The 26,899-nt window shown below is 38.3% G+C and overlaps 1 protein-coding gene across 4 annotated transcripts in view; it reads left to right on the top strand.

Moving 5' to 3' along the window:
• Positions 1-2,754: 2,754 nt before the first annotated feature.
• LOC117372216 (membrane-associated guanylate kinase, WW and PDZ domain-containing protein 2-like) overlaps positions 2,755-26,899 on the top strand; it is a 98,842-nt gene continuing 74,697 nt past the window's right edge. For all 4 annotated transcript variants that reach the window (XM_055222632.1, XM_055222631.1, XM_055222630.1 and 1 more), the window contains exons 1-2: positions 2,755-3,316; positions 26,388-26,504. In XM_055222632.1, coding sequence (XP_055078607.1) covers positions 3,019-3,316; positions 26,388-26,504 — 415 coding nt within the window. In that variant the 5' untranslated portion in view covers positions 2,755-3,018. The remainder of the gene's footprint in view (positions 3,317-26,387; positions 26,505-26,899) is intronic.

The raw sequence follows: 26,899 nt of genomic DNA, 5'->3' as shown, positions 1-26,899 counted from the left end.
GTTGATTCATTGATAATACTTAATTGTCTTGTTATTTAAAGGTGCATTATGTAACTTTTAACAATGCAGCCACCTGCTATTTAGTAATAGTATGTGAAGGCATCAGTGGTGCCTGTGGTTATCAGAGCACTCAGGGCCAAACTGGAGATGTGGCTGCAACAGATCACATAGAAAAACATCTCAGTTCAAAATAGCAAAGATACTACCCTCAAGCTCCCAGGCCTCTGTGGAGGACTCAAGCTTGGAAAAAGGATGAGACCAGGGAGGGTGAGGATGAGATTTTATAATATATAATATATAACACTATGCATAATCTATACCATTACTATGCATTTAAACAATTTGGGAAAACCCAGATGAAGATGTTATTTCTTTGGAAGCCTCTGAGTTAATTAGAGACACACCTGTGGATGTATTTGCAGGCACACCTGAAACACACTGCTTCTTTGTGTAACATCGTGGGAGAGTGATAAGATTTCAGTCAAGATATCAGAAAGAGAATTGTGGACCTGCATAAGTATGGTTCATCCTTGAGTGTAATTTCCAGATGCCTGAAGGTGCCACTTTCATCTGTTCAAACAATTATATGTAGAGTATAAGTATAAACACCATGGAAATGTTCAGGATCATAGGTTCTGTGTCCCAGAGATGAACATGCCTTGGTCAAAAATTTGCACATCAAACCAAGAACAAAAGCAAACGACCTTGTGAAAATGCAGGCTGAAGCTGGTGTATCATTATCCTCAGTGAAACAAGTACTGTACTGACATGGGCTGAAAGGCCACTCTGCAGGAAGAAGACATTACTCCAAAAGAAACATAAAAAATCCAGATTGCAGTTACCAAATGTACACAGTGACAAAGACCTTAATTTTTTGAGACATGTCTGAGGAAATGAAAATTTAACAGTTTGGCCATAATGAACAATGTTACATTTGAAGGAAAAGGGGGGAAGCTTGCAAGCCTGAGAACTGTGAAATACTGAGGTGACAGCATCATGTTGTGGGGTTGTTGTGCTGCAGGAGGGACTGGTGCACACAAAATAGATGGCATCATGAGGAAACAACATTATGTGGAAATAGTGAAGTAACATTTCAAGACATCAGCCAGCAAGTTAAAGCTTGGGCGCAAATGGGTCTTCCAAATGGACAATGACCGGAAGCATACTGCTACACTGGTCACAAAGTGGCTTAAGGATAACAAAGTCAACGTTTTGGAGTGGCCATCACAAACCCAATCCTATTGAAAATATATGGGCAGACTTGAAAAGGCATGTACATGCGAGGTGGCTTACAAACTCGTCAGGAGGAATGGGCCGTGGTACCAAATACTAATGAAATGTATGTAAACATCTGACTTCAAAGAAAGTAATGAAAAATTGAGTAAAAAATCCTTCTCTCGTTTTTCTGGAATTTAGCAAATAGAAATAATTTAGTTTTTTCTAAATGATAATTACATCACAACCCCCCTTATATGAAGCAGTCAAAACTTGTGGACTTTCTTGATCTCTCCTCCATACAAGATAATGACTTCATCATAAGTAAAAAATAACCAATAGTGCTATACCCTTTCTGTTTCCTAATATCATTTTGCATTACACAGTAGTTTCATAAGATCATGAAATAGTATCCAGAAAAAGTGCCATGGTGACCTACATGCCAAGACACTGAAGCCGAGAAGTGACATTTCAGTGAATCCGCTCTACTCATGGATTATTTACTGCTAGCAAATGCACTGTGCAGGCTTATGTGTTTTTGTATGGGAAATATATATTTATATATAGTTGTGTACTTAAAAACACACAGCTTAGAGTGGCAGGGAGGGTGACTGTCATCTTCTGCGCCTCCAAACCCGCGGCTTTTGACTTGAGTGATGAATTTTAAATGGAATGTTACTTTACTGGCTTCAAATAGCAACTGCATATGAAAAAGTAATGGCTACTAAAGGATTTGTCATTCACTGCAAGGCCCGGATTTATGTCATAATAGGATACCAATTATTAGGGAAATATAATTTAGAATCCCATAGCCTAGAAGATAGCAATCTGGCATTTCATCCACTCTAATATCATGACCTCTTACTGCAGGTAGTGTAATTGCAGACAGAGACTATATTGTTAGATATAGCCTAGTGCAGTGGGCGTCAGAGGAGTAAAGGTGAGTTCACATTAAAGTCCAGAGACTACGCTGCATAATGACAAATGGATTTTAAGTGCAGCAGACTACGTTGGGGGTAAAGAAAACCTAATATAGGCCCATAGTCTAATTGAGTGGGCAACTAAAAACATCTGAAGAAACTTTGGTGGGAGACACAATAATTATTATTTATTATTATTTTGATACGCTGCTATGCTTAATCTGGGTTAATAGACTCAATTTATTTCCAGAATGCATAGGATAGTCTACCACTAATCTGGTAGACCAGTAGAGGAAAAGCAGCATTGTCCACTGTGGTTTATCAAAATGCATATTAGCTAAATTAATAAGCAATAGTTGCTATAACAATTGTGAGGAATTGTATTAGCACGTAAAACGTCCTAAATTCTCTTTATTCTTAGCCTTGTTCGCTTCCACTCAGCAAAAACGGAGTTCCAGTTGGTAGAGTTGCAGTACAATGCAGTCTCTAAAGAGCCTGCTGCTAACCGCTGTGTGATCAGAGCGAGCCTGAGGAAGCGCCCGTGGCAGTGGAGTGAGTGAAGCGCCTCCTCTCTCCATCCTTTTACGCCGAACCAGAACCATTCATCTCTCCCCTGCTTCAGGCTTCACATCCGGGTCATCCGCCAGTATCTGTCTCTCGCATTTGTGAGAGCCTGACAGTGTGAAAATTACTCGCTTCGCAGCCGAGCTGTACCGCAGCCCATCGGCCGACTCCGCGGCTCGCCGAGCGGACACTGCGCCTGGCGTGCACCGCTGATGATGGAGCCACGGGCGATGTGAGGCTGCACGCACAAAGGCAGGGAAATGACACGGTAGGAGGACTGTTGTATGGGCCAGCCCGCGGAGATAAACTCGCCCTAACGATGTCTAAAAGCCTCAAGAAGAAAAACCACTGGACCAACAAAGTCCACGAAGCTGTGATAAGCCGGGGAAAGGAAGGGGAGCTGGGTTTCGAGCTAAAGGGAGGCGCGGAAAACGGCCAGTTCCCATACTTCGGCGAGGTGAAGCAGGGGAAGGGGTTCATCCAGAGCGGCAAACTGGCCCAGGATGAGCTGCTGCTGGAGGTCAACGACATGCCAGTCGCCGGACTGACCACTCGGGACGTGCTGGCCGTGATCAAGCACTGCAAAGACCCGGTTCGCTTCAAATGTGTCAAGCAAGGTGAGCTACGTCCGACAGCCGTGAGAGCGCAGCTGAGAGGCGGGGAAGAAAGCGTGTGTGAATTCGTGTGTGTTTGATTAACATATCATGTATCTAGTGATCTGCCACTTAAAGGTTATTTGGACAACGTGTATGTGTTCTTCTGGCCTATTAGTGCTAATGACAGGCTCCCCCTCTGTAATGAAGATGAGCGTGATGTCGCAGACACCGGGCCGGGTAGCCGTTTGTTTACCGCGGCGTTTCTGCTCCACTGGCCGCAGCCTTGAGGGGGTGTGTCCGCCTAGACATCACGCCACTACCCGCTGTTTACTCCTGAGGAGGGAAGTCTACTAACCAGGCCATGTTTTTCATAGACTCAGACTGGCGAGCTTTACACAACACTGTTCCTGTCACCACTCCATTATAACATTCCACAGCAGCTGTAGCCTGTGTAAATGTTGTCATACTCTCTTTATTACAGTCTAATAGGCTAATGAGGCTTTGGTGAGAAACCATCCAGCGAATGATGCGCAGCTAATTACAGCAAGTCAACTAGCTAACATGTTTTCCCCTCTTTAACATCCAGGCTACACATTTTTGAAGATGTCATATGTGGACATCAACATATTGGCCAAGAGAAGGATTGTTTATTTATTTATTTTTTTCAGGTGATAGACAAAATGTAATTTTTACAATGAAAATGTAAACATACACATCACATTTATCATTTTATTGCATGCACATTCCTTTACCGTTGTATAATTGATAAGGCCTAATATATCAGAACTTATGTTAGTTGCATAAGCTGTATGTATTGGTGACAAAATAGGACATTGACTGAAATCTTTGCAACAACTGTCTATCTTCCCTCATATCGGAGTATTTGTCTTGGAGATGTTGCCAGTGTTATGCTAAAGAACCACCAGAACAGTACATTTGTAACTAACTGAGTGACCTGCTTCTGTCAGACAGTATATAAACAACAACGTATCTATGTATATGACAAGAAGATTCAATCTAAAGGCCTACGCTGCAGATAGTCATCATTACTCTCGCTCAGGCTGCACTTAAAGTTCTAATAACCCAGTGCAGCAATGAGTTTTCAAGCGTGAAATGAGGATTATAGGGGTTTGTGACACTAAATTCCAAGTTTTAACACTCTAGAACAGTGCTTAAACTTTTTTGCACCATGTATTTGTCAGTGTCCTTAAATTAATTAAAGGGTCTCTTCTAAATCTTGACTAATCAGGACTACCCATCAAAGTACTAAGACTAAAGAAGGTCTAAACCTGGACTACATGGACACATTCATTTAAATAAAGACATTTTAGGTCATTCATAATGGATTGCTAAAATATGTTTGGGTTATTGTTATAGTTTCCAAAACTTTAAGAGTAAAACAGGTCAAAACTAATTTAGTGCTACACCAGCTCTAAACCAGAACTTAACCAAGATTTAAATAGATCTAATGCTAGCTAGGAATAAACCAGGACAACTACCCCACAGAACCACTGCCTTATAGACCTCTTTGAATGTTGGTATGCGATAGGATCTCTCTCTTGTGTTGTCTATGTTGCTTGAAACAGGATTGATTTTTGAGTTAGAGAGATGCTGACAGTGATTGTGGCGTGTATGGTGTGAGGGTTAAATGCTAATGCCTCCTTTCTTATCCATATAAACATGAGTCTGACTGGCTATTGCACACTATTCTGTCGTGCTTCATAAGACTGAACGTCAGCCTGCCTGTCCGTCCTTGAGTACACAGCTTGTTGTCTTCTTTAAAAACTGTCTTTCTCTCCTCCATCTTTCCTCTGTCTCTTTGTTCTTCTTTTTCATATTTGACTTGAGATGAAAGGAGAGTCGGGTTGGGAGTATTTATGGCACAGACAGATGCCGACACACTCGCCGGGACCCGCGGAGGAATTGTCGAGAAGCAAAACTAGTCAGATATTGGAGATAGATGCCCTGTCTACTGTAGTGTGTGACTGGCCATGCATGCTAACAGGCAAAGATCTTAACAAGCTATTTTCAGGCAGAGTAGGCGTCGAATAATATAAGATAGAATGTTAGCGTCCTATCAGGAGTTGTTTAAAAAAGACATATTGAGCTAGCATAGATTTTGAGAAGATTAACTGCTTAGATCTCAGCTAGTAAAAACATTAGCAACTGGGATATAAATAGAGATTTGTGGATTTTTTATCTTGCAAAATGCCCAGCTACTAGTGGTGGTAAAGAGGAGGAGATGGAGGCTGAGGGGGCTGTTGGGACTGCTGCTGTGGTGTAAAGTGTTATTGTGAGAAGAAACATCATATTTGGATGAGATATTCATGATTGCTGACAAAATGGCCAAATAGCTGTGCAGTCCTGAAATTTTTATAATTCCCGTTTTTGTTATAATTTCTCAAGTGTATGATCATCTTTTTGAAACTTCCTGAATGTAAATAAGTAGGTAATGTGACAGACGGATACAAAGGACTTTTTGTAGTCTAGTTTTATCAAATTCAAAAATTGTCACAAATTATAATAATAAAAAAAATGCAACTGGAATTACAATTTGACTTGAACAATCACACTTATTAATTTTTCCAGCCATTTTCCACCCCTAGAAAGAAATGGGAAATACATGCATGTTCTGGTTTAATTTACATTTCATCAAATTATTAAATACATTTGTTTGCCCATTCTCATGAACTCAACATTTAAATATTGTTGGATTTCAACTGTTCAAAGGTGATTACTGTGAACGTTGATTACAGATAAACAGGATTAAAATCGTTGCCACACTGAATCAGTGATTTGTCATATAACTGTCTTATTACAGTGATTGGAGTAAGCATTTGGAGTATCTTGCTCAGGGACACAAGAACTTTATGCATTTGGTTGAAGTTTGAATAGGCCCAATATGTTGCAAATGGTATACCATACCTTTCAAAATTCACAGTACAACCGCATTCACTCGGTTTATTGAATAAAATCTTTCTTCGTCTCAGTTATTATTTCCCAAAGACAATGCCACACCTTCACACCAGTGCACAGCCTTAAAGTGACAGCTGTTGGGAGTGATTTGCTTGTAGCTATTTCTAAGGCACATGGGAAAAGTAATGGAAAAGCTGTTGTCTGTCAGGGTATGTCTGCCTGTTAGCCCTCCTACTGACTAGCTATTATCCAGGGTGTATTCTCACTGAAGCAGATGGGATGGCCTTTTGGGAATGATCCAGAATGGGTTATTGTTAGTGATTGCTGTGTTATGATATCTAAATATCATGATATGATATTACAATATTGGTGGGGTAGTTTGTTCAAGTTTGCAAGAAATTCTTTTTTGTTTTTTGCTGAAAGTTCTGTTATGCCTTTAGTGAAATTTCTCTGTCATTGTTTAAATCACCTGTAACTCTCTCAGAGCATGACAGAGGCTGATCAATGGGAATAGCATAGTATTAAGCTCTAATCAAGATTGTCAGAAGTATTGAAATAAGATACTAATCAATATTAAAACTAGTATCAAAACTAGATCCTCATTTTGAGTATTGATACTAAAAAAATCACTTTCATAGGACTGAAATGAATCTTTTCTGAGTAGCTTTAGAATGATCTTGAACTGTATCAAAGCAAGTGTAAGACCACATAAACCAGTATACGTCCAAGGACCACTATAGCACCTACCCTGGACAACTGAGGAATTACACAGATGTAAGGCCACATGGTGATATAAAAGAAAGTACTACAATTTAATGTTGAAAATCACATTCTATTGTCTAAAGAAGTGTTTTTTATTATCATTGTGGGTGATGTGTCAAAGAATTATTTACAATTTTCTTAAAGCCTAGATCATTATATATATATATATATATATATATATATATATATATATATATATATATATATATATATATATATATATATATATATATATATATATATATATATATATATACTATGTTTATAACGTCTAAATATATCTGCTTCTTCAGAGAGTTCACACTTCTCTGTGATTGGTTAAATCACTTGTCACTCTTTCAGCATGACGGAGGCTGATCAATAGAAATTGTATAGCCTTAAACACTAATCTAGATATGACAGTATTATTAAAATGTCACACAGGGATACTTTTCACCAATGCAAGAAATCATTGCATTTTATGTCCAGGAGCTACATAAAGGGGCACTGTATCCGTTTTTATTTTTACTGTTATAAAAAACATCTTTACTCATTCCTAGCATCATAATTACTCACTAGTATAAGTAATGAGCGCTTTTTATAAGATCTGTAGGCCAGGGTGGTGTTTTGCTGTCTTAGTAATGTCAATAACAACTAGCATGCTACTACAACAGCCTTTATTTCATGAAAAAAATGGGTACAGCCCCTTTAATGTTACTATGAGGCTTTGACTATTGCAGTAACTCATGTCTGCCAATATTCACATACCTAAAGTAAAATGGCACATTGAGATATTAAATTTGATTTTAAAACCATTATGCTCCTGAAATATTAATCACAATCAAATGAAAATTTGATTTGTTCTGCAGGGTACTGAGAGGTTTATATAAGGGACACCCAGCAAGGCTCCAGGTGTCTGACAATGAGAGTGCAGGTCGTGGAGGGACAGAGCAGGATCATGTAGTCTATAATATTAACACGTCTTCTGTCCTGTGTCCACGGAAACAGCTGTAGCTCTGTGACGGCTCTGCACTTAGAGAGAGGGGTCACACGCAGAGCGCAGCCTGACCTGACCCTCCTCTGCTTTGATCCACCATCACAAGTGCTAGACAATGCACAGGACAGCAGTTAGAACAAGGGTTTGCTTGTTGTATTACACAGAGTTTTCTTAAGCCAAGTATTTTATGTGTTCATCAAAATATTGGACTTGTTTTGTTTCATTCAAGATGTTTAGGTAATCCTGTGTTCTTTCTTTATAAAGTGTGTATGTCCCCATCCTCACCAAAAAAGGAAGCACTGATTAGTCAACAGTCCTTTTACATACTAGCCTGCTCTGTTAAACGAGATATATTGTGCAACATCAACTTAATATTATTATTATTAGCTAACTGGGTTGTGTTCCAATTCAATCATGCATGTTTGAGTAATCCTGTATTCCTGCATTGAAGGCTTGAGTGCTCAGAAAATGTAAATTTTCACCTATCCTCTGTCTCCGCTCGCAGGCCTGCACTTCCTTCAGATTATTCATGAACTTCATGCTCCTGGTTGTACTTGTTGGGTTCAAAAATGTCACTGGCCATTTTCCAACAATAGAAAGAAGTGAATAAAATTTGCTGTTTGCTATGGTGAAATGCCACTGAGGGGTGGGGCATCTTTTAAGCAGTTTTGAACAGGAATTCAAAAAAGCAAAAACTTTTTACTTGAGTATTGCTGTTGAAAATGACCAAAATTTTAAGTCTGTTTAGGTTTAGATTTTTACCTCAGAAGAAAACCCTAACCAAATTGACTGACAAGTAAGTAAACTATCAGTACATGTGTTAAATGGGTAGTTGCTAGTACAAACTTTTATCATTAAACCAACAAGCGCATCGTCTGTAAACTAGAGCTGAACAGTTAATCGAAATCAAAATCACAATTTCAATGAACACAATTAGGAAATCACAAAGGCTGCAATTACTGAAGTACCATAATTTCCTCCACAAACAAAATATCTTGTCGTATTCTGCATCAAAATGGCTAACCTTGTAGTTTAGATCTGTACAAACATGTTCTGAAATATGATTCTTGTCAGTCTTTTGTCTTTTTGACCTGTCCAGAAGATCCAGAAACATCACAATTAGATATATATTTTTTTAAATTGTATAGTCCTACCATAAACTATTCTGGCAACCACAGCTGCAAGTATTTTGCTGTTAATTTCACATTTATGTACAGTCTATTAAATGTATTATCCTTCTAGGCTATTATTCAAACCACAATTTTGCATAATACATTTCTAGTGCAATTGGGATTGAATTAACTGGTAAATGTTTTTCCTTGTTGAGGCAGTAGACAGCAGGCAGGGGCTGAGTGTGAGCGGCTGTTGGGATGAGCCTTGATAGAGCCATGGAGATGGAGCTACTGCTATGGGAGGTGTGAGCTGTGTGCACAGAGAGAAGTGTGAATGACTCTGCCCGTGTGTCTCTATGTGGAGGTGAGAGCTCTGAAAATACCACCCGCTGATGTTTTTTTAATCACGCTTTGTGCATTTTACATAGCTAAGGAAATGCTTATTGAAAATGCTTTGTTTGATTTGAATAGCAAAAGCAGATAGATAGTAAAATGGTCATTAAATAGTATTTTACAGGCTACAGTTGTGTACAGGTGGGCACATATGTCAGTTTTAATCATCAATCCTGCTCTTTCAGTGTGGTATAATACAACAATATGCAAATCAAAGCACCATCAGTGCAAAGAACAAATTGGTAACCTCTTATTGCAGTATAAGGGAAAATGCTAAACAAATTGTTCAATCTTAGAACTGACTATATTTTATGACAACAGGGCTGCAACAATTAATTGGAATAATTGCAAATAATTGACTACTAAAATAATTGTTGACTTGATACAGACCTTAATGTTTTCTGACTAAGACAGACACATGATCAATGTGTCAAAAGAATAAAACAATTTGTGATTTCATTGAATACATTTGATGTATTACTTTACCAGTAATGATTCTATGTAGCAATCTTCAGTCAGCATATTTCAGCTTTTATCTGGCCGTATTGGATTAAGCTGCATGTATTAAGTCTAGAGATAGATGGCCAATATCAGTCCAATATATCGAACCGGACGATATATGGAATTTTAGCATATTGGCTATTGGCTTAAATCTCTAGCACAGGCCAGTATTTTGTTTTGGTCGATCTATATTTGAAATGTCTTGCCTGAGGACACAACATCAGTTTTTGCCCGGGCCCACCCCTGCTTAGCTTCTGAGATCTGAGGAGATCAGGCTTCAACAACTTTCTCCATACATACTATACATTTGATTAGTTTTTAACATAAAGAACAATGTGGTAAGTGTATTTTAAAGCACTTTAAAATCCCCCAACAACGCATAATACTAGATTTTTAAATAGACGTGTTTCACTGGCTTAAACACTAACATGCGGTTTATCCTTCTGCTTTTGTAAACTACTAGCTGTACAGTATAAATGTACTTTAGCTAAAGACTGATCTAACCCTTTGTCCTTAGGCAAGGCAAGGCAAGATTATTTGTATAGCACAATTCGTACACAAGGTAATTCAAAGTGCTTTACAGAATAAGAAAGACATTAAAATCACACAAATCAAAACATAAATAATCACAAATAATCATCATAAAATTACCATTAAAAGAGAAGACTGCAGAATAAAAACCTAAAACCTCCTTAAACACCCAGCTAACATATCCAATATTAAAAACACAATGTCATCTCTTTTGGTGTTATTTTTACAGTCTTATTAGAGTCCTATTTCGACTTGTAACAACTGTTGCCCTCGTTTACTTTGTACATTTGCAGCAAACAGAGTCTAAAAATGCGACTGGCTCAGATGACAAATGCACGGTACACACACGTCTCCTCTCACTGTTATTACCGGGGCTCCTAATGTAATTTTCCCCTCTCCAAATCGTATTTTTGTGGTGCTCGTGGAGAGAGAGAGACAGTGTGTGAAGGAGGGATGACCCCGGGACATTTGACTCACCTGGGACTGTGCAGATAGTTCAGTGCTCTTTGTGAGGGAACAACATGAAATTCAAATGTTAACACGGCCTTTAACATGTGGCTGCCTCACACTGTGCTGCAGTCATCAGCTGTGGTATTGCAGGGTGCAGTAGGCCAGAAGGCTCACTGTTAACACCAGCAAAACAGACATTTACATCGTCTCAAGCTTCAAGACATTTTTTAAATGCTTTTAATAAATTCATGAGTGGCTTTCAGTTTCTAGTCTGTGATGGTGTCATACTTCCAGATGAGGGCCAGTTTTTCTTATTGACATTGTATTTTGCCAGTGAATTGTGAATTGAACCAAATGTTGAACCTGATAGTATTTCATAGTGACTAGACTTAAAACTTACAATGGATTTTAACAACCTGCTTGTCTCCATGGAACTTTAACTGAAATGTTCTACAGTATAGCATTAACCTTATCTATCTTGCAGAAAATACAATTTTCATACAATTTTTAAAACTACTCCGCATTCTACTTGGAGCAGGGTTGCCTCTCCACACATCGGACTTGTAACTTGCCCTAGTGGTGCAGCTGCTTGTCCAGAAAAGTTGCATAGTTCACCATTAACATTCTTTTGCTTTTTTAATTGACTTTTCAACAACATGAGATTTATTTTAGTAATTTATTTAGTAAGGATTTCAACATTTATTTATGAGCATCGTCTGTTGTCTTTCCTCGTATTGTACAGTTCTTGTTCCAGTTGTGACAACCTCTAGTATAGTGTAAAGTACAGTATAGTCTAGAACAGCGGCACAGAGAACACAGTGTTGCGAAGCTTGAAGAATCAGTGCATAACATCCTGTCCACAGCGCTGGTATAAATAACTCTCCGTGATGGCGTCTGTCAGAGCGCACCATGATGTTACTGAGGCTGTACAAGCGGCTGTAGCTCCACTCAGAAGACCACACTCCAGCTGAGCCAGAGCCAGCGCTGTTCACACTGTGCTCAGGCTAATGAAGGTCCTCTCTCATTGTGGACACTACAGTCTGATGCTCTGGGTGTGGAGGACCAAAGAGGCTGTTTAAAGTTCTTAATATGGCAGAGTTTTGTTAGTTGTTACACATGATGTATCATGCAAAACAGATATTAAAGCAGACCTATTATGCGAAGTTGACTTTTCAGAGCTTTTAACCATGTTATAGTTGTTTCCCCTTCTAATTTACCCTCTTGAAGTTGTATTTGGAGTGATTTGCACATGTTTTAGCGATCTTTAATTGCTTATTTTCAAGACACCGTATTGCGGATCAACCTCCATTTTGACTGTCACCGTCATACACCCACTGCTCTATATTTCGTTCTCCAATTTTATTTTCATGTAGTCATTTTGGTACAAATGAAAAAAATAAATAAAATCTGCTACTCGCTAGTATGTAGGAGGTGCCGACAACTTCATGGCTCAGTCATTGAACTTGTTCCTTTAGATGAATATTGCGATTTAAAATGTGCAAATTATAACATAATGATCTATAGGTGTCATAGAGGATAACTATATAGCAGACACAAACACAGTATGTTTCCTCTATTGTTTTGTAATTATGGGTTAAGACTGCAAGAAAAATATCTAATTTTGCAATTTTTCGGACAAGCATTGCAATTGTGATTAGATTTGCGAATTATGTTTTATCAATAAGGTTCTGTTCAAACAAAGTTCACATTTTAAATGTGTGTAGAAGAACTGACAAAAAGACTGAAATCTGAACTGAGAAACTAATACATGAATCACATTACAGAACATGTTTGTACGGATTGAAACTACAGGGTTAGGAGTTTTTATGCAGAACAAGACAGGATATTTTGTTGTTTGTGGAGGAAATTATGGTACTTCAAAAACTGCAACCTTTGTGATTTGCTTATTGCATCCATTTAAATTGCTATATCAATTTCATTGCAATTAATCTTGCAGCCCTGTTATGAATAGCCTACTGGTTACCAAGTTTATGTGACAAAGAACATTTTTTGTCTGAGTGAGTGGATGCTGTTGTTCATTCATGTACTTAGTATTAAGTAAATGTACAGTAATAAAATAAAAATGATTTGATTTTCTGTGTATTTGAGTTATATTAAATGATTTTCTTATTGACTGTTTTGTCGGTATGTTTCTCTTATGGCCACTTGGTGGAGCAGTCTCCCTAACCTTATGGGATAGCTCAGAATTTGTGGAATATCACAGATTCAGTACAAGACTCATGTAGGCGTATTTCATTTGTTTATTTAAAAAGTTTGTTTGCATCAATAAAAATAAACAGAAAAATATCAATATATTTTGGGAACACATTACTATTAGAATCGGTCTAAGCTGATGAAGTGAAGCAGTTTATTGATTTGTGCTGTTTTCATATTATGTATGCTGTCTTCTCTCATTATTCCTGCCAGCTTTTACAATTTGATAGAGTGTAGACTTAAATAATGTCCCACGTTCTTTTTTCATAAACAAGAAAATGAGGAAGTCATTTAAAAAATAATTATACTGTGAAATGAGAGTTCTTTTAAAGACACCATACCAGTCTTTGGATTTAAACTCTTTCTTGTTTCCTTTTGGCAAATACCAGGCAGGTTGTCATCTTTGTACTCAACACCACTTGCAAATCTTTAGGGAGGTTCATGGGTGAAAGCTGACCAGAGCTCAGGTTCTTAAATACTCTCCTGTCCCCTGGATGCATGCAGCAGACCATTACGATCAGATCTCTACTGTGTGTTTGGTGCATCTGATCCTGCTCACTCATATGTACACATTTAGAGACACATGTAGCAGACACATATAGTAGTTGTGAGCTAAAATTGTAAAACAGTGCCCTCCTATCTCTTGTGAATCCTATCTGTTACAGTCAGGCAGCACATTGGAGGACAGTGGATGGTTTTCATTCATTGACAGTAGATTAACCAGAAGCACTAATCTGATGGCTTCACAGAGCTCTGATATGAATGAGAGGGATTATGGGCTGGAGGCAGCTGCACTCAGGCCTTTGCTCTGCTGTTGGAGCATTTACAAACCATGTGCTCCCTCAAGAGGCTGTTGAAGCAGCTCATATGCTTTTGCACATATGTAATGAAAGAAATCTATCACCTCAGCACACTCCAAATCTGAACTCAATTACCTTATCTGACCTTATATTAGAAAAGCACATTCATATACTTTTAGCAACATGAAAGCCTTAGCAGTGATTAAATGGTATATTCATTTAAATCACACCTATACCTTTTGTGCATGTAAGTATAATAAGATCTGAAAGATCAACCAAAGATGGCGTATTTTAATGGCCTGTGCTCATTTCCTCAATAGGTGTCAGCACCTCCCACCCATGTGACATCAGAAACGTGCACTGCATGACCAGCCCTGCCCAGTCCGAGTGATAGCTCCTAAATCGCACAGACTTAGAGCGGAGCAAGTCTAAATCTTACAAAGCTAACATTTAGGCTCTTTGTGGATTTAAAAATTTCATGTTGTGAAAATAGAAAGAATTCCTCCAAAATCTGGCATTTATGAAGACTGTCAGCCAAACATGGGCAGTTTGAGTTCAGAAAAAATACATTGCGCCCTATGGGAGAATTATTTCTGGGCCTGAGCTTCCGGGGGCTGCAGTATCAATGGAGCGGTGGCCACTAATCAATCTTGCACGGGGACAGAGGGAAGGGAAGATAGATGCATGACTATAAGATACTTATCATAGGCTAACAGTTAGTGAATGTAATTGATACTTCTTACCCGTAGAGGCCAGTAGCTATCCCATCAATATAAAATTATTTTATTGCTTTTCTCTGAATCTATTCAAATGCTTTTCTCAGCAAAATGTAAAAATAACAAATTATTTGACTAACAGTAGTCTAGTTCAATCTAGATAATTTTACTATACATTCAAAATACTGTTCAGAAACACTACATTGGGTGAAGGCCTCGCCTACACAGATACACAGTCAGTCACAGTTATTAATTCTTATTCTTACAGTTATTAATTCTTTGTATTGGCCTGCAGTAGACTCCCACTGGCTCACCCCTCTGTGTATTGATCGCCATGTGTACCTCCAACCACCAGTGTCATTACTCTGTTACGGTATATAATCTCATGTAGGTTTCCAGTCCTCCGTAATAGTGGTTAGGATGAATCAATTTTACTAATAATTGGGACTATTGATGTTACAATGTAATCACAAACACTTTACAAGGATAATAAAATAATATATTTACATCCATCCATATACAAAAATAAATATGTCACTGTTCAGGTTTCTCACAGTGAAAAGTGTAGCAGGGTTGCACGATTTTAGGAATAAATTAAATTGAGTTTTTTTTTTCTGACAAGCATGGTGACGGCTATTAGATTTTAGTTTTAATATAGGAATCTGTTCACAGTTCACATTTGAAGCACGTCCAGAAGAATTGACAGAAAGACTAAACTGACTAAACTAATACAAGAATTACATTTCAGAACATGTTTGCACAGATCTTAACTATAGAGTTAGCAGATTTTATGCAGAATAAAACTGGATATTTTGTTGTTTGTGGAGGAAATTATGCCTCTTCAAAAATTGTGATTTGCTAATTGTGTCCATTCAAATTGCAATTTCGATTTATTTGCGATTAATGTTGCAGCCTACTGTACTATGAAGAATAAAAAAATGATAAATTTACATAGAGGTGGCAATTTGTATCCCACATGCCATACAAACATTAAATTGCGATGTTTCTTCTCACAATAATTGTACCATTCAGATTTGACATGGTGACATCCCCACTCTAAACTCTATTGTGTATTCCCTGTAGTTCCTTGTTTGTCTGTTTAATCCTCATCAAGATGCATGCTGCTTATTTTGCAGATAGAGAGAAGGTAGAGGGCTGTCTCAAGTGGGAGAGGGGCAAACACGAGTGACAAATGCCTTTGCCTCTCCCTTTAAAGACATACTGCGGAGCATATATCACTCACTCTTCATCAGGGTTCATCTCATCAGCTTAGGAGAGGTGTGTGCACATTAGAACCAAAATTTAGATTATTTTATTTAGATTACAGAGTATTTGTATTGGACAGCAGTAGAAGGAAGAAACTAGGAGTGAACTAGCTGAAGATTTGGGAGTGATTCATGAGTTTAATTTGCATCTTGTTTCTTAGTATTAGTACGCAGTAGTTTTTTTAAGGTTAGATACATGGTCAGATAAGACATGAGATGACCAATCGTTTGGCAGGGCATGTCTTAATATTTTTTTTATCTCTTTTTTTTTCTTTATGTCTTGGTATAATCATGACACGGCAAATATTAAAATAATTGTAACTTTATTTTGGTCGTCGACTATTAAAATAATCGTAATTGTATTTTGACCTGGCTGGTAGCAAAACACCAGCTTCTAAACATTGTGAGTGCAGTTGTTTTAGTTTAACATCAATAATAGATTTATTTGTAATATATTTCAGCCTTTGTAAGAGCCATTGTTAGACCCTTGTGTATGTTTACACTGCCAGCCACTGTGTGGCACTGTGTTTCCTGGTTGGTCTTGCTGGGTGTGCCCAGGTGTGCCTATTTAAAGGCTAATTAATAGATGAGCAGTACTAAAGAGCAGAGGCAAACAGTTTTTGACTGTGGTTGTGTAAGTGTAGATAACGGCAATAACAGGATTCTTCACTGAACACACGAGTATTGGGCTTTTTAACCACGCGTTCTAACACCTTTGGGCTCTGTTAGTCTAGTAGCTGGTGGCACAGGGCTGCTGGCCTCTACAACCTTTATTTGGTTAAAAATGTGTTAAATAAATCACAATGTACAATAGAAATAATTGTGTGACTACTTGAATAATTGAAAAAAAAAGAAGATTGCTAACTAATGGATTCCTAAAATAATTAAATAATAAATCAGCTTTCCAGTACTCCCAAAATATTCTCCAAACCTCATTTACCACACAGCCTCATTTGTGTCGTGGACTTGTTGCTCTTTCCCGTGACTCACCGGTAGTAAATATGTGAGCCTGATTACATCACAGTGTGAGAAAGACATACAAGAACATCATCATTAAGACAAGTTGGAGGATAGGGGATCAATAAGAAGACCTTTAGTTGAGGGGTTTACTCATTTACTATTAATAATGGACCTGACCGCCTGCTGTAATCATGCCATTACAAGCCATGGAGACGGATCGCTCATTCACAGCTAAATGCTTATATAGGACAGATATAGGAGAGAGAGGAGCAAGAGAGTTACCCACTCTGGCCTCTCATGCTGCATGCATACATCATTTTAGGGGCCTGTCATGCCACTTACAGCTAACTAGAATTACACAATAAAACAGGCTTAGGCAGGGTTCTCAAACAACAGGGTGGTGTATGGGCTAACCCAAGCTGTTCACATAGAGAAATAAGAAAGGCTAAGGTGGGATGGACTGTCAGTGCTGCTACCAGTCTCCTGACCAGATTAAAGTTGATAGATTTGTGCTTGCTGCCAGCTAATGATGATGATAATAATGATGACTGTCTATGAATACTTAAAAGCAACTACAATCTTTAAACTATAAAATTTACAGTTTCACAAACACTGCAAACAATACAATACATTTAAAATAGGTAAAACCGAACATGCCTTCCCCTTTTTTTCCTTTAACCAGTTGTAGCAATATCCCATGCAGAGCAATAAAAATGTAGTATCAATTTCTTTCAGCGTTGCAGATGATCTTAACTGCTTGTCTTGGCAGAGTTTTGTCATGGTAAACTCATAAATACAGTGGAAATCCAGGGTGCTGTGCCAAATAAACAGTGCTTGTTGCTGTTTGTAAAACTAAACCACCATTTGTAACTGCATGAAAACTAGTTAAAATCATCCTTACTGTGAGCAGGCTTGCATCTCTACAAAGTTGACTTATATTTGGCCTGGAGGAAGGGTTCTTCCTTCTTGTTTTCATGGTAGTGCTATTTCTTAAGCTATAATCTTCCACAGTAATGCATAAAACATATTTATCCCCATGGAGAATGTTCTGAAATATGGTTTTAAATTTTCATTTCAATGGAATCATGTAGGTGATGAGCTATCTGCAGAAAGTTACATACTGTACCTTTAAGTCATCTTGTGTCAGCCTACCTTGTAAAACCTATAGTTGTTCAGCTAATCACCATTTTCTACATAAATAAACTAATAACAAGTTCAGTTTGCACTGTCTGGAGCTGGCATGAAACTCCAGACCTTCAGGTTAGTGGACAAATTCTCTGACCAAAATTGTGTACAGCCACTTAACACCTTTTTTAGCCACCTTAGTGAATAATGCATGGGTACTGCACTGGTATGAAAGCCCACACTCTTACAACAACAATGATCTAGTTCTATCAACAGCAGTTGTCATATCGTGGCAGTGAGCTGTACCATCATTACTGAAGGTCAGCTTTCCTGGTGAGTCAGACTGTTTGCCACTTTGTGCTGTTGTCACCTCTCTTTTTTGGCCTTGGATGTTGCATTTACTCCTTTTGTTTAGATTTTCTGCTGTATACGCTAACTCTGCTCCGGCACTTTTTGTCCTGTCTTGTTTTTGTCGCCGGTGTGACCTCCTGTGGGAGTGTGGGCAGGCTATCGATCACCAAGTCTGTGTCTGCGTGCTTTGTTTTCATGGCAACCACTTGGGTACACCGCCGCGCTAACCCCAACTCTCCCCCGATAAGTCTTTAATGGACCAGGTAGACTTCAGGCAGACAAAGTTCAGCCAAAGAGTTGATGTAGTAAGTTTACTCTTGTTGATGCTAAAGAGTACATCAATAATTCTTAAACTTCCTATTGCGATGATGAATGGCTGTCTGGTTTAGAATGTTATAGACAGAAATCAGTCTAGTTTAGTCTTGGTATAGTCCGGGATATCTAAAAATTAAGTGTCAAGTGTAGCATAAGGTTAATACTAAACAAGTACTAGTACTTGTGACAAGTAGTGCAATTAATTGGTATAATCATGACAAGGTCAAAATGAAAGTAATTGTAACTGTATTTTTGTTGTCAACTATTAAAATACTCGTAATTGTATTTTGATAATCACTATAATTATCTGGACTACACAGACCTTATAACAGATGCCAAAATACTCTTTAGAGCAATATTAAATAATTACTCATAAAAATATCAACAAAGAATTTGTGATTTTCATCAATAATAGGTGAATTGATGCAAATTTTGAGATGTCCAGGAATAAGATATCTACATCTAGTCCATCTAGCTACATTAGTGAGAGTCACAGTCATCAACATAAGTCTTGATGAAGCTACCCGGCTGGTAGCGAAATGCAAGCTTCTAAACAATGTGAGTCCAGTTGTTCTAGTTTAACATCAATAATAGACTTTATTTGTAAATATCCTCTATCTAGAAGTCTTAAGTCTTATGTATTAAATAAATCACAATGTACAATAGAAATAATTGTTTAACTACCGGTACTTGAATAATCGAAAAAATGATTGCTTCTAAAATAATTTAGTTGTAGCCCTAGTGAGAAGTTATATGTAGATGTCTTTAGTATGTAGATTTAATTATTCAAGGTTACTGACACTATAACCACAAAATAGTAGAATCCTTATGAAACACATTCATCTGATAAATTGCATTTTTGTAGAGGCCAGATTTGATAGAATTATGCTAATGTCAGATGCAAAGCACTTAACTTTTTTGGCTTCTCTATACATTTAAATAACATGTTTGCAATTTACAGATGTTTGTTGTGATCGGGTCTAGCTTTGTTTCATCCTAGTTTAATCCTGCTGGTACTTGTGAAATGTTTGAGAATCATGTAAGTAAACAGTATAGCATTTTAGCATAGCACTTTATTTTCAGTGGCTACCGAAGATTTAGTCATAGGCCCACTAATCAGAGATTAGTGGTTTAATTACTCACTGCTGATACTTTGTTGTGTTCTGAGGCCAGACATCCACTTTGTCTAATCCAGTTACAGTCCAGTTAGTGGCTGGTTGTACCTGGAAGGGCATCCAACCATATCCCTGAAACAATGGCCTTGTATTTGAAGGTGCTAATTTTAATCAATTTCACTTTATACTGGTGACTTCAGGTACCTTGTGAGACAGGAAACTTTAAGAATCAATGTGGCCACACTCCTCTCCCCTCTAGGGCTCATGGGAAATTGGGGATGGCAGACCTGCTTATGCTTTCCCAAATTTAACAAAATTGTTGCTGTGGCTCTTGACATGTATGAGAGTTGAGATGTGTTCCTACTTGAGACTACCGACAATTATTTTAAGTTAGATATTTGATTTCAGTGGATAACTACTATATATCTGCAGTTTTAGCAACAATCTTTTTTAGAGTTTAAAAGTCTAGACTACTTGATTATTTCCATGATTAGATTTGTTATTGTATTCTCTTCATTCCACAGTAGTCTCTGTTGTAGTTGGTCTTGTATGGTTTGTATACTTGTAATGGTGTGACCTGGTGGTGTCAGTGCCAGCGGGCTGCATCCTCTGGGGTCATAGAGGCAGGTGCAGCTGCAGGAGCCTGCTCAGGACCTCAGGAGTAGCCATGGTCCTGTCTGCAAAGGGCCAGCTTTACCACTGTTAACATGCTCTGCACATTCATGACTGAATGTGCACAAATCCTCCCATATATCTGCTGTGTCTGGTTCCTTATTTCATTAGAGTATCTTTGTATTTCAAATGTGATTTATAATGTGTAAGCTTATGAAGAGACCTCTGACCCTGTCCAGACAAAGTTTTAAATTTAGCTGTTCTCACATCCTGAAATTTTTCACCAAAATCTGTTGATGTGACCCTCTGAAAGAGAGTGTCATTGACCCTGTGCTGCACAATATGGTCATCCAGTGAATGAAATGCGCTTGTGTTGTGTTGCCTAGCAACCGTGTCATTAGGAGCAGGATGATGCTTCTCATCACATTGGTTGTTTATGTGATAAAGAAACTAGTCATCTCCTTTACAAGCACTTGACACCGCCTCGTTACATCAGGTTTCTTTGCGTGTCCCTCTGTGTAGTCCTCACCCTGCTCTGCAGTTATATCTGACAACAGAAATGAAGCAGACACATAATAGTAGATATTGGACTTATAAATTCAGCAGATGGCCCACTGTGGCCACTGTAGCACTGCGGTGCTGATTAAGGCCCAGACTGGACTGCAGCGCTGAGCTGTGGAATAAAGGAGGCTGTTTGTTGATTTTTGGAGCAGTTTGGGGTCAGTTAATGGGCAGCTGTGTATGTGACCTGCATGGACAAGCCCTGCTGCTCTGAGCACTGTCGTCTTAATGAGAACAGGATTGATCGCTGCTCTTCTCTCCCTCAACATGCCACAGTTTTAGGAAATCTATACCGTCTTTTCCCTCTTTTCACTGCAGCATTTACTCAAACAAGTTAACTGCCATGTTTAATCTGAGGATGGTCCATATTTGCTCCCATCCAGCTGCTGGAACAGTAAAGGCTGGTTAAATACATCCAGTCTCCTTTGGTAACTTAGAACTCACATCCCCAGTGTCCATGTGAACACCACACTGGAACCTTCTGCAGACTAACAGCTGTAGTAGGCTAGCGCACCTGTGCTCTTTTCTCTGCTCTGTGACTCTCTCTGCTCGAGGTCAACCCAGGAGAGCACCTGAGCATGGCAGTAATGCCAGGGTCTACTGTCTCGCTGCCCGGCCCTGTCGCAGTACCAAAGACTGCAGGTAGAGGGCACTACAGGACCACTGTACGTCTCCTGTGTTCTAGACTCCAGCTCGACTCCCCACTGGCCCATCTCTCTGCTCCCTCCTCTTTCCTCTCTTCCTCTCTCCTCCGGTGCCGATGCTCGCCCTTCCCCCGTCCTGCGCCTCTGCTTTGGATTCCCCTCAGCTGTGGACCGGTGCTGGCAGGAGGAGCTTCCGTTCACCCGCCGCTCGTGGAGGAGGATGCGGGGACAGTGAGGAGTGATACAGGCATGGAGACGGGGACGTGTGTTCCTGGACTGTGGATGTAGAGGACACCTGGGAGGACAGCCTGTCTGTGGATTCTTACTATAGCTTTTTTCCCCAGCCAACTGAACCGGCTCATGAGGTGCATTCTAGATTTTACTACCTTTGTCTTCCATGTCCCTTTCTTTTTTTTGGGCTATGCAGCGCTTTGCCTCATATCTCTAATGATGTGAGGATTCTCCATGCAACAGTCCAGCTGTGTTCATCTACATTCACTGTCTCCCTTTGTTTCCTCTTGCTGTCTGGGAATGTATTCACAATCTCAAACATTGTCAGTTTATGAAATAGCAAATTTATGCAGATTTTTTTGCTAATCTTGTCATTCAGTTTGACTGGGTGCTCGGTGTGCAGCGGGGGAGTGTGCATAGAGACGTCTTTGTAATGGTATGCTGCATGTTGCCCTGTATGTCTGAGGCTAGGCTCCTTTTAGCAAATAGGCCCCATGCTGACGGCGGTAGATTTCTGAGCTTATAAGAATGAAAGATGGGATATCATTTGGTACTGCATGGCATCTGGAGGTCTTAGCGGTACATGGGGGATGTGAAAAGGTGATGACTTCTCCTTATAGTTCCCTAGAGAGAGAGAAAGAGAGAGAGAGAAAGAGAGAGAGAGAGAGAGAGAGAGAGAGAGAGAGAGAAAGAAAGGATTCATCTGCTACAGCACTTGTGGAGCACAGGTAGGTAGGAATGCTTATGGTGTTCTTCAGGCTAGCTTGGGGTCTTTAGAGTTAAGTCGGTTTGTCTTTTTAAAATTGGCACATTTTTGTGTTACAGGACTGGTGACTGGTTTGTAAAAGGGAATCTATTGGGCTTATTCTGACTACAGGCCTACATGTGATTTATCTAATGCTTCATGTCAGAATAGTAAAAACATTGATACAACTCTAACGATGATAATTACAGCTTTAAAGGTCCTATTTTATTCTATTCTCAATCTGGTGTATCTAATATTAATGTGCATTTTAATCATGTTGTAAAAGTGTTTCCTAATCAAATTCATACCTGGAGTTTTGTGTAGTTTCATTCATGCATATTGAGAAATCTTAAATATTCAGTCCACTCCTTTAAATCTTATGAGCCAAAAAATGTTTCACTAGCTGATGTTACCTTGGTCTGGAACTGCTCCTCTGTGTTTCTAAAATCCATACACCTTTGCTGGATTTATTTTAATACTTTCAGCGTTCAAAGCATCTCTCTTGAAGCTCTTTTTGATGCTATTGCTTTTAACCCATCTTTTGATATAATACATTTGACATTTATTCATAATATTTAATTTTTAATTCTTGGTGGATACTAGCAACATGCTCTTGTCACAACATTAATATACATTTTTTGTTTTACGATTAGTGTGATTACTGACACCTTGACTATTAACAGTAAAGTCCTTACATTTCTTCATTCACATTGTCTAATAGATCACCATTCCTCTGTTATGTGACTGGATTTATCAGATCACACTTTCTGAATGCCTAAAGTAACGTACATTTTTAAAAATAAACAGACAGTGGACATTGCAGTGGACTTTATGTTGACTTCTTTGGACTATAAATCAAATTAAAATATGAAATTACAAAATTTGGCCTCTAAAATTGTTACAATTATGCTTTTTAAAATTATAATATGACCTGAATAATCACATTTATTGATTAACCAAATAACCTTGACATCCATAGTTGTTTTTTCATACACATATTGGCCCATCCACATAAACAAACACATAGAAAATAAGTGTTGTAGAATATCCTGGGAATATCTCTTATGTCAACAAGCATGTGATTCATAACTCATATTTACAGCAGTATATGACTCAGAAAGTTCACTGCTCCTGTTTGCTTCCTAACATAGAACGTGTAGCAGTCATCTGCCACTAAAGACAAGATATAAAACTATGGCATCTTTTTAGTTTACTGTATTCACACATTTTGTTTTCATTTTGACAAAACCGCTTTCTCTAAACCAGTATCATCAACCAGTAAGACTTTTCTCTCCCCTGTGTGAAGTAATGTTATTCATGACTTATTCATGGACCGTATACTTTGCAGATGTTTGCTCTGTTGCTTATTGAGCGTATTATGTTAACCCGACTGAAATATTTAAAGTCACTGTTGTTTCTTATACCCCAAAGTCACATGCACCTTGGCAAAATTCATTCTGACATCACTGTGTAGATGGGACCCATCCCTATAGCCCCTACCCCCTCCAGTGAGAAGAAGCAGCTCTTGAAGCTCAGCTACTATTCTTTGTGTTAGGTTCCTTGGTGATGTAATTTTTTGCAGTTTCTGTAGCAATTATAATTCAAAACATAAACTATCTTTTAATCATAGATATTAGAATTATTAGACGTGTCGTTCAGTGCTAATTGTAACATCACCATCAAGCTAGTCTGAAAATGTTAAGAATTCTGGAGGCAGTCCCTGGTATTTTCTAGTATGGCTGTTAATATTATAAATATAATAAATAGAGTATAATAAATAGAGTCTATATAGAGAGAAATAGTCTCTATAAGTTTTGTTGTCAAAAACCCTGCTAGTGGTGTTGAAGAACTTGTGACTGAAACTGATATATAGGCACCATATGGTACAGTATTATTATTTTTTTACTGTAATCTCACTTATGATTATATTTTTTCATACCAGTTCCAACCATACCTCTTTGGACTATGTATTTAAGAATATTTCATGTTTATTGGAAAAAACTTTGCAACATTTTTTGAAAACTGCAACCAGTGGTTTGCTGCTGGATAGCTATAAAAGCAAACTGAGTCTTCTTGAGTTGCTTAAACGAGGTCCATAATATATTTTACCATTTGTTCTAGAATTGGCACTGCAAGTTGCTCATAAAACAATCCCCTTTAAGCCATTCAGACCCACTCACATCCAAGTCAAATGGACACCATAGTTTCCCCTCAAATCCACCCTGCTGTCTGCTTTAAAAGTCCAGTCAGTTGTGTTATTATTACACAGTCAGTCAAATCAACAGGAAACCTGTAGTCACATGGTTCAACAACTGACCTCCAGTGACCACCCACTTCTGAAAGGTTTGATCTCCTTCCAAAAGCCAAGGTGTGCCAAAACTGTTTCTCCCAGAGGCCATTAGGAAACCACATTTTCTGCAATAACTCACTTTCCTTCACAAGTACATTAAACTGTTCAATATATACAGCACTTTATTGACTGGGTTTTATCTTTATGATGTTTTATATGCTATTTATAAAACTATTTAGTCCCAAATCATGTCCTGTGTATTAGGGCTAAACAATTAAACAAATACTGTTTTTTTTCGGACTATAGGTCTCTCTGGAGTATAAGTCACAGCCGCAAAAATAATGTGTAATAATAAAGAAAAAAACATATATATGTCGCACTGGACTATAAGTTGCATTTTTGTGGAAATCTATTTTACAAAACAGACATTTTACCTTTATAGGCAAGTTGTAATAATAACAATAAAATAGATGACAACAGGCTGAATAGCTAACGCTAACATAGACAACGAACTGTCTGGTATGTTTACGTAAGATATTAATCAGTTAATCAGTTAATCAGATACGCTACGCTAATGTAACATATGCCAGCTTGTCCATTTTCACTGATGTTTACTGTGGTCTTACTTCTTCATCAGAGTTCACACCATAGAACTAGCAAACACATAAAATATATAACATAAGCTCTGGCTCATATTACATATATACATACATTGTACTTATAAAACTTGCTTACCCTGTTGTTTTAATTAGAGCTGGGAGATATGACAATACAAATTAAATTGTAATCAGATCCTTGTGTTGTCATATAGTGCTTCTCCGCTTTATGCTTAAACACAACTCCTCCTATTGAGTGAATGACAGGTGGATTTAACCAATCCCAGCAAACAGTGAACTTTCAGAAGAAGATGACTTTATTTGCTTCTTAAAGCCAATATAAAGATGTTTAGTGTACATTAAGGTACATTTATCCTTTGTGAGGGAAATTCTTCCTCTGACCCATACTTAAACCTGTGTCGCTGGGGCAACCTGTAAGGATCAGTAAGATACTGCCGTAGGTTGCCCAGGGACTCATCTCCAGATCTTGAGCCAAGCTTGGTCAGGACAATTTTATCTGTGGTGCATGTTTGGGTTGTTTCGAGTTGAACTGTCATAACTAAACCCTGACAGCTCCTTAAAAAATAATCTTTTGGTATATCACCTACAACTAGACTTGATTTTTGTATTTTTAAAATTGTTTTAGCTGGCAATATTTAATTTTTCTTTCAAATGTTAATGTTCCTGTTTGATATAATTACAATATTAAAAGGAAAAATCTGAATTAATTGTCATATACTTATTATATAACCACTTTGTCCCATATCCTGTTTGATATCATCAGAGACATTTCTAAGCCTTCTGTTTGCATTTCTATGTCACTTATGGAGGAATACCAGGCTCTCCATGGTAAAGCCTGATCCCACATGCTATTGCTAATGGGCTAATCTCTTTCCTGTGTTTGTGTCCAGGGGGGGTGGTTGACAAGGATTTGCGGCACTACCTCAACCTGCGCTTCTCCAAGGGCTCTGTGGACCACGACCACCAGCAGATCATCCGCGACAACTTGTACCTCCGCACCGTCCCTTGTGAGTACCACCACATTTTTACGTTACAGTAAGGCAGTATGCAGGTTTTCTATGAGCTTTTTCAATACAGATGTATATATGATAGCGAAAGTAAATATTACAAGGAATTGGATCAGTGGTTTTAAGGATAGCTTTTCTTATTGCCCAATAACCCACTTTACAATTTATGTCACAACCTTAGACAAACAAACTGGCACATGGCACGTATTCTACATTTAAACACGGGACATAGTGACTTTGCTTTAGCACTTGTTTATCGAAGGGGTTATCCCATGTGATGTCAGAATCTATTTTTAGCAAGTGTGAAAAGCGATATTTGACTCTAGTTTCAGATATGGTTAAACGTCCCGCACTTGACTGTAACAGAACTAAAGAACATCACCAATTAATTTTAA

Source organism: Periophthalmus magnuspinnatus, chromosome 6 (assembly GCF_009829125.3).
Source record: "Periophthalmus magnuspinnatus isolate fPerMag1 chromosome 6, fPerMag1.2.pri, whole genome shotgun sequence".
Taxonomy (NCBI): domain Eukaryota; kingdom Metazoa; phylum Chordata; class Actinopteri; order Gobiiformes; family Gobiidae; genus Periophthalmus; species Periophthalmus magnuspinnatus.
This window is presented reverse-complemented; position numbering and strand designations above follow the sequence as displayed.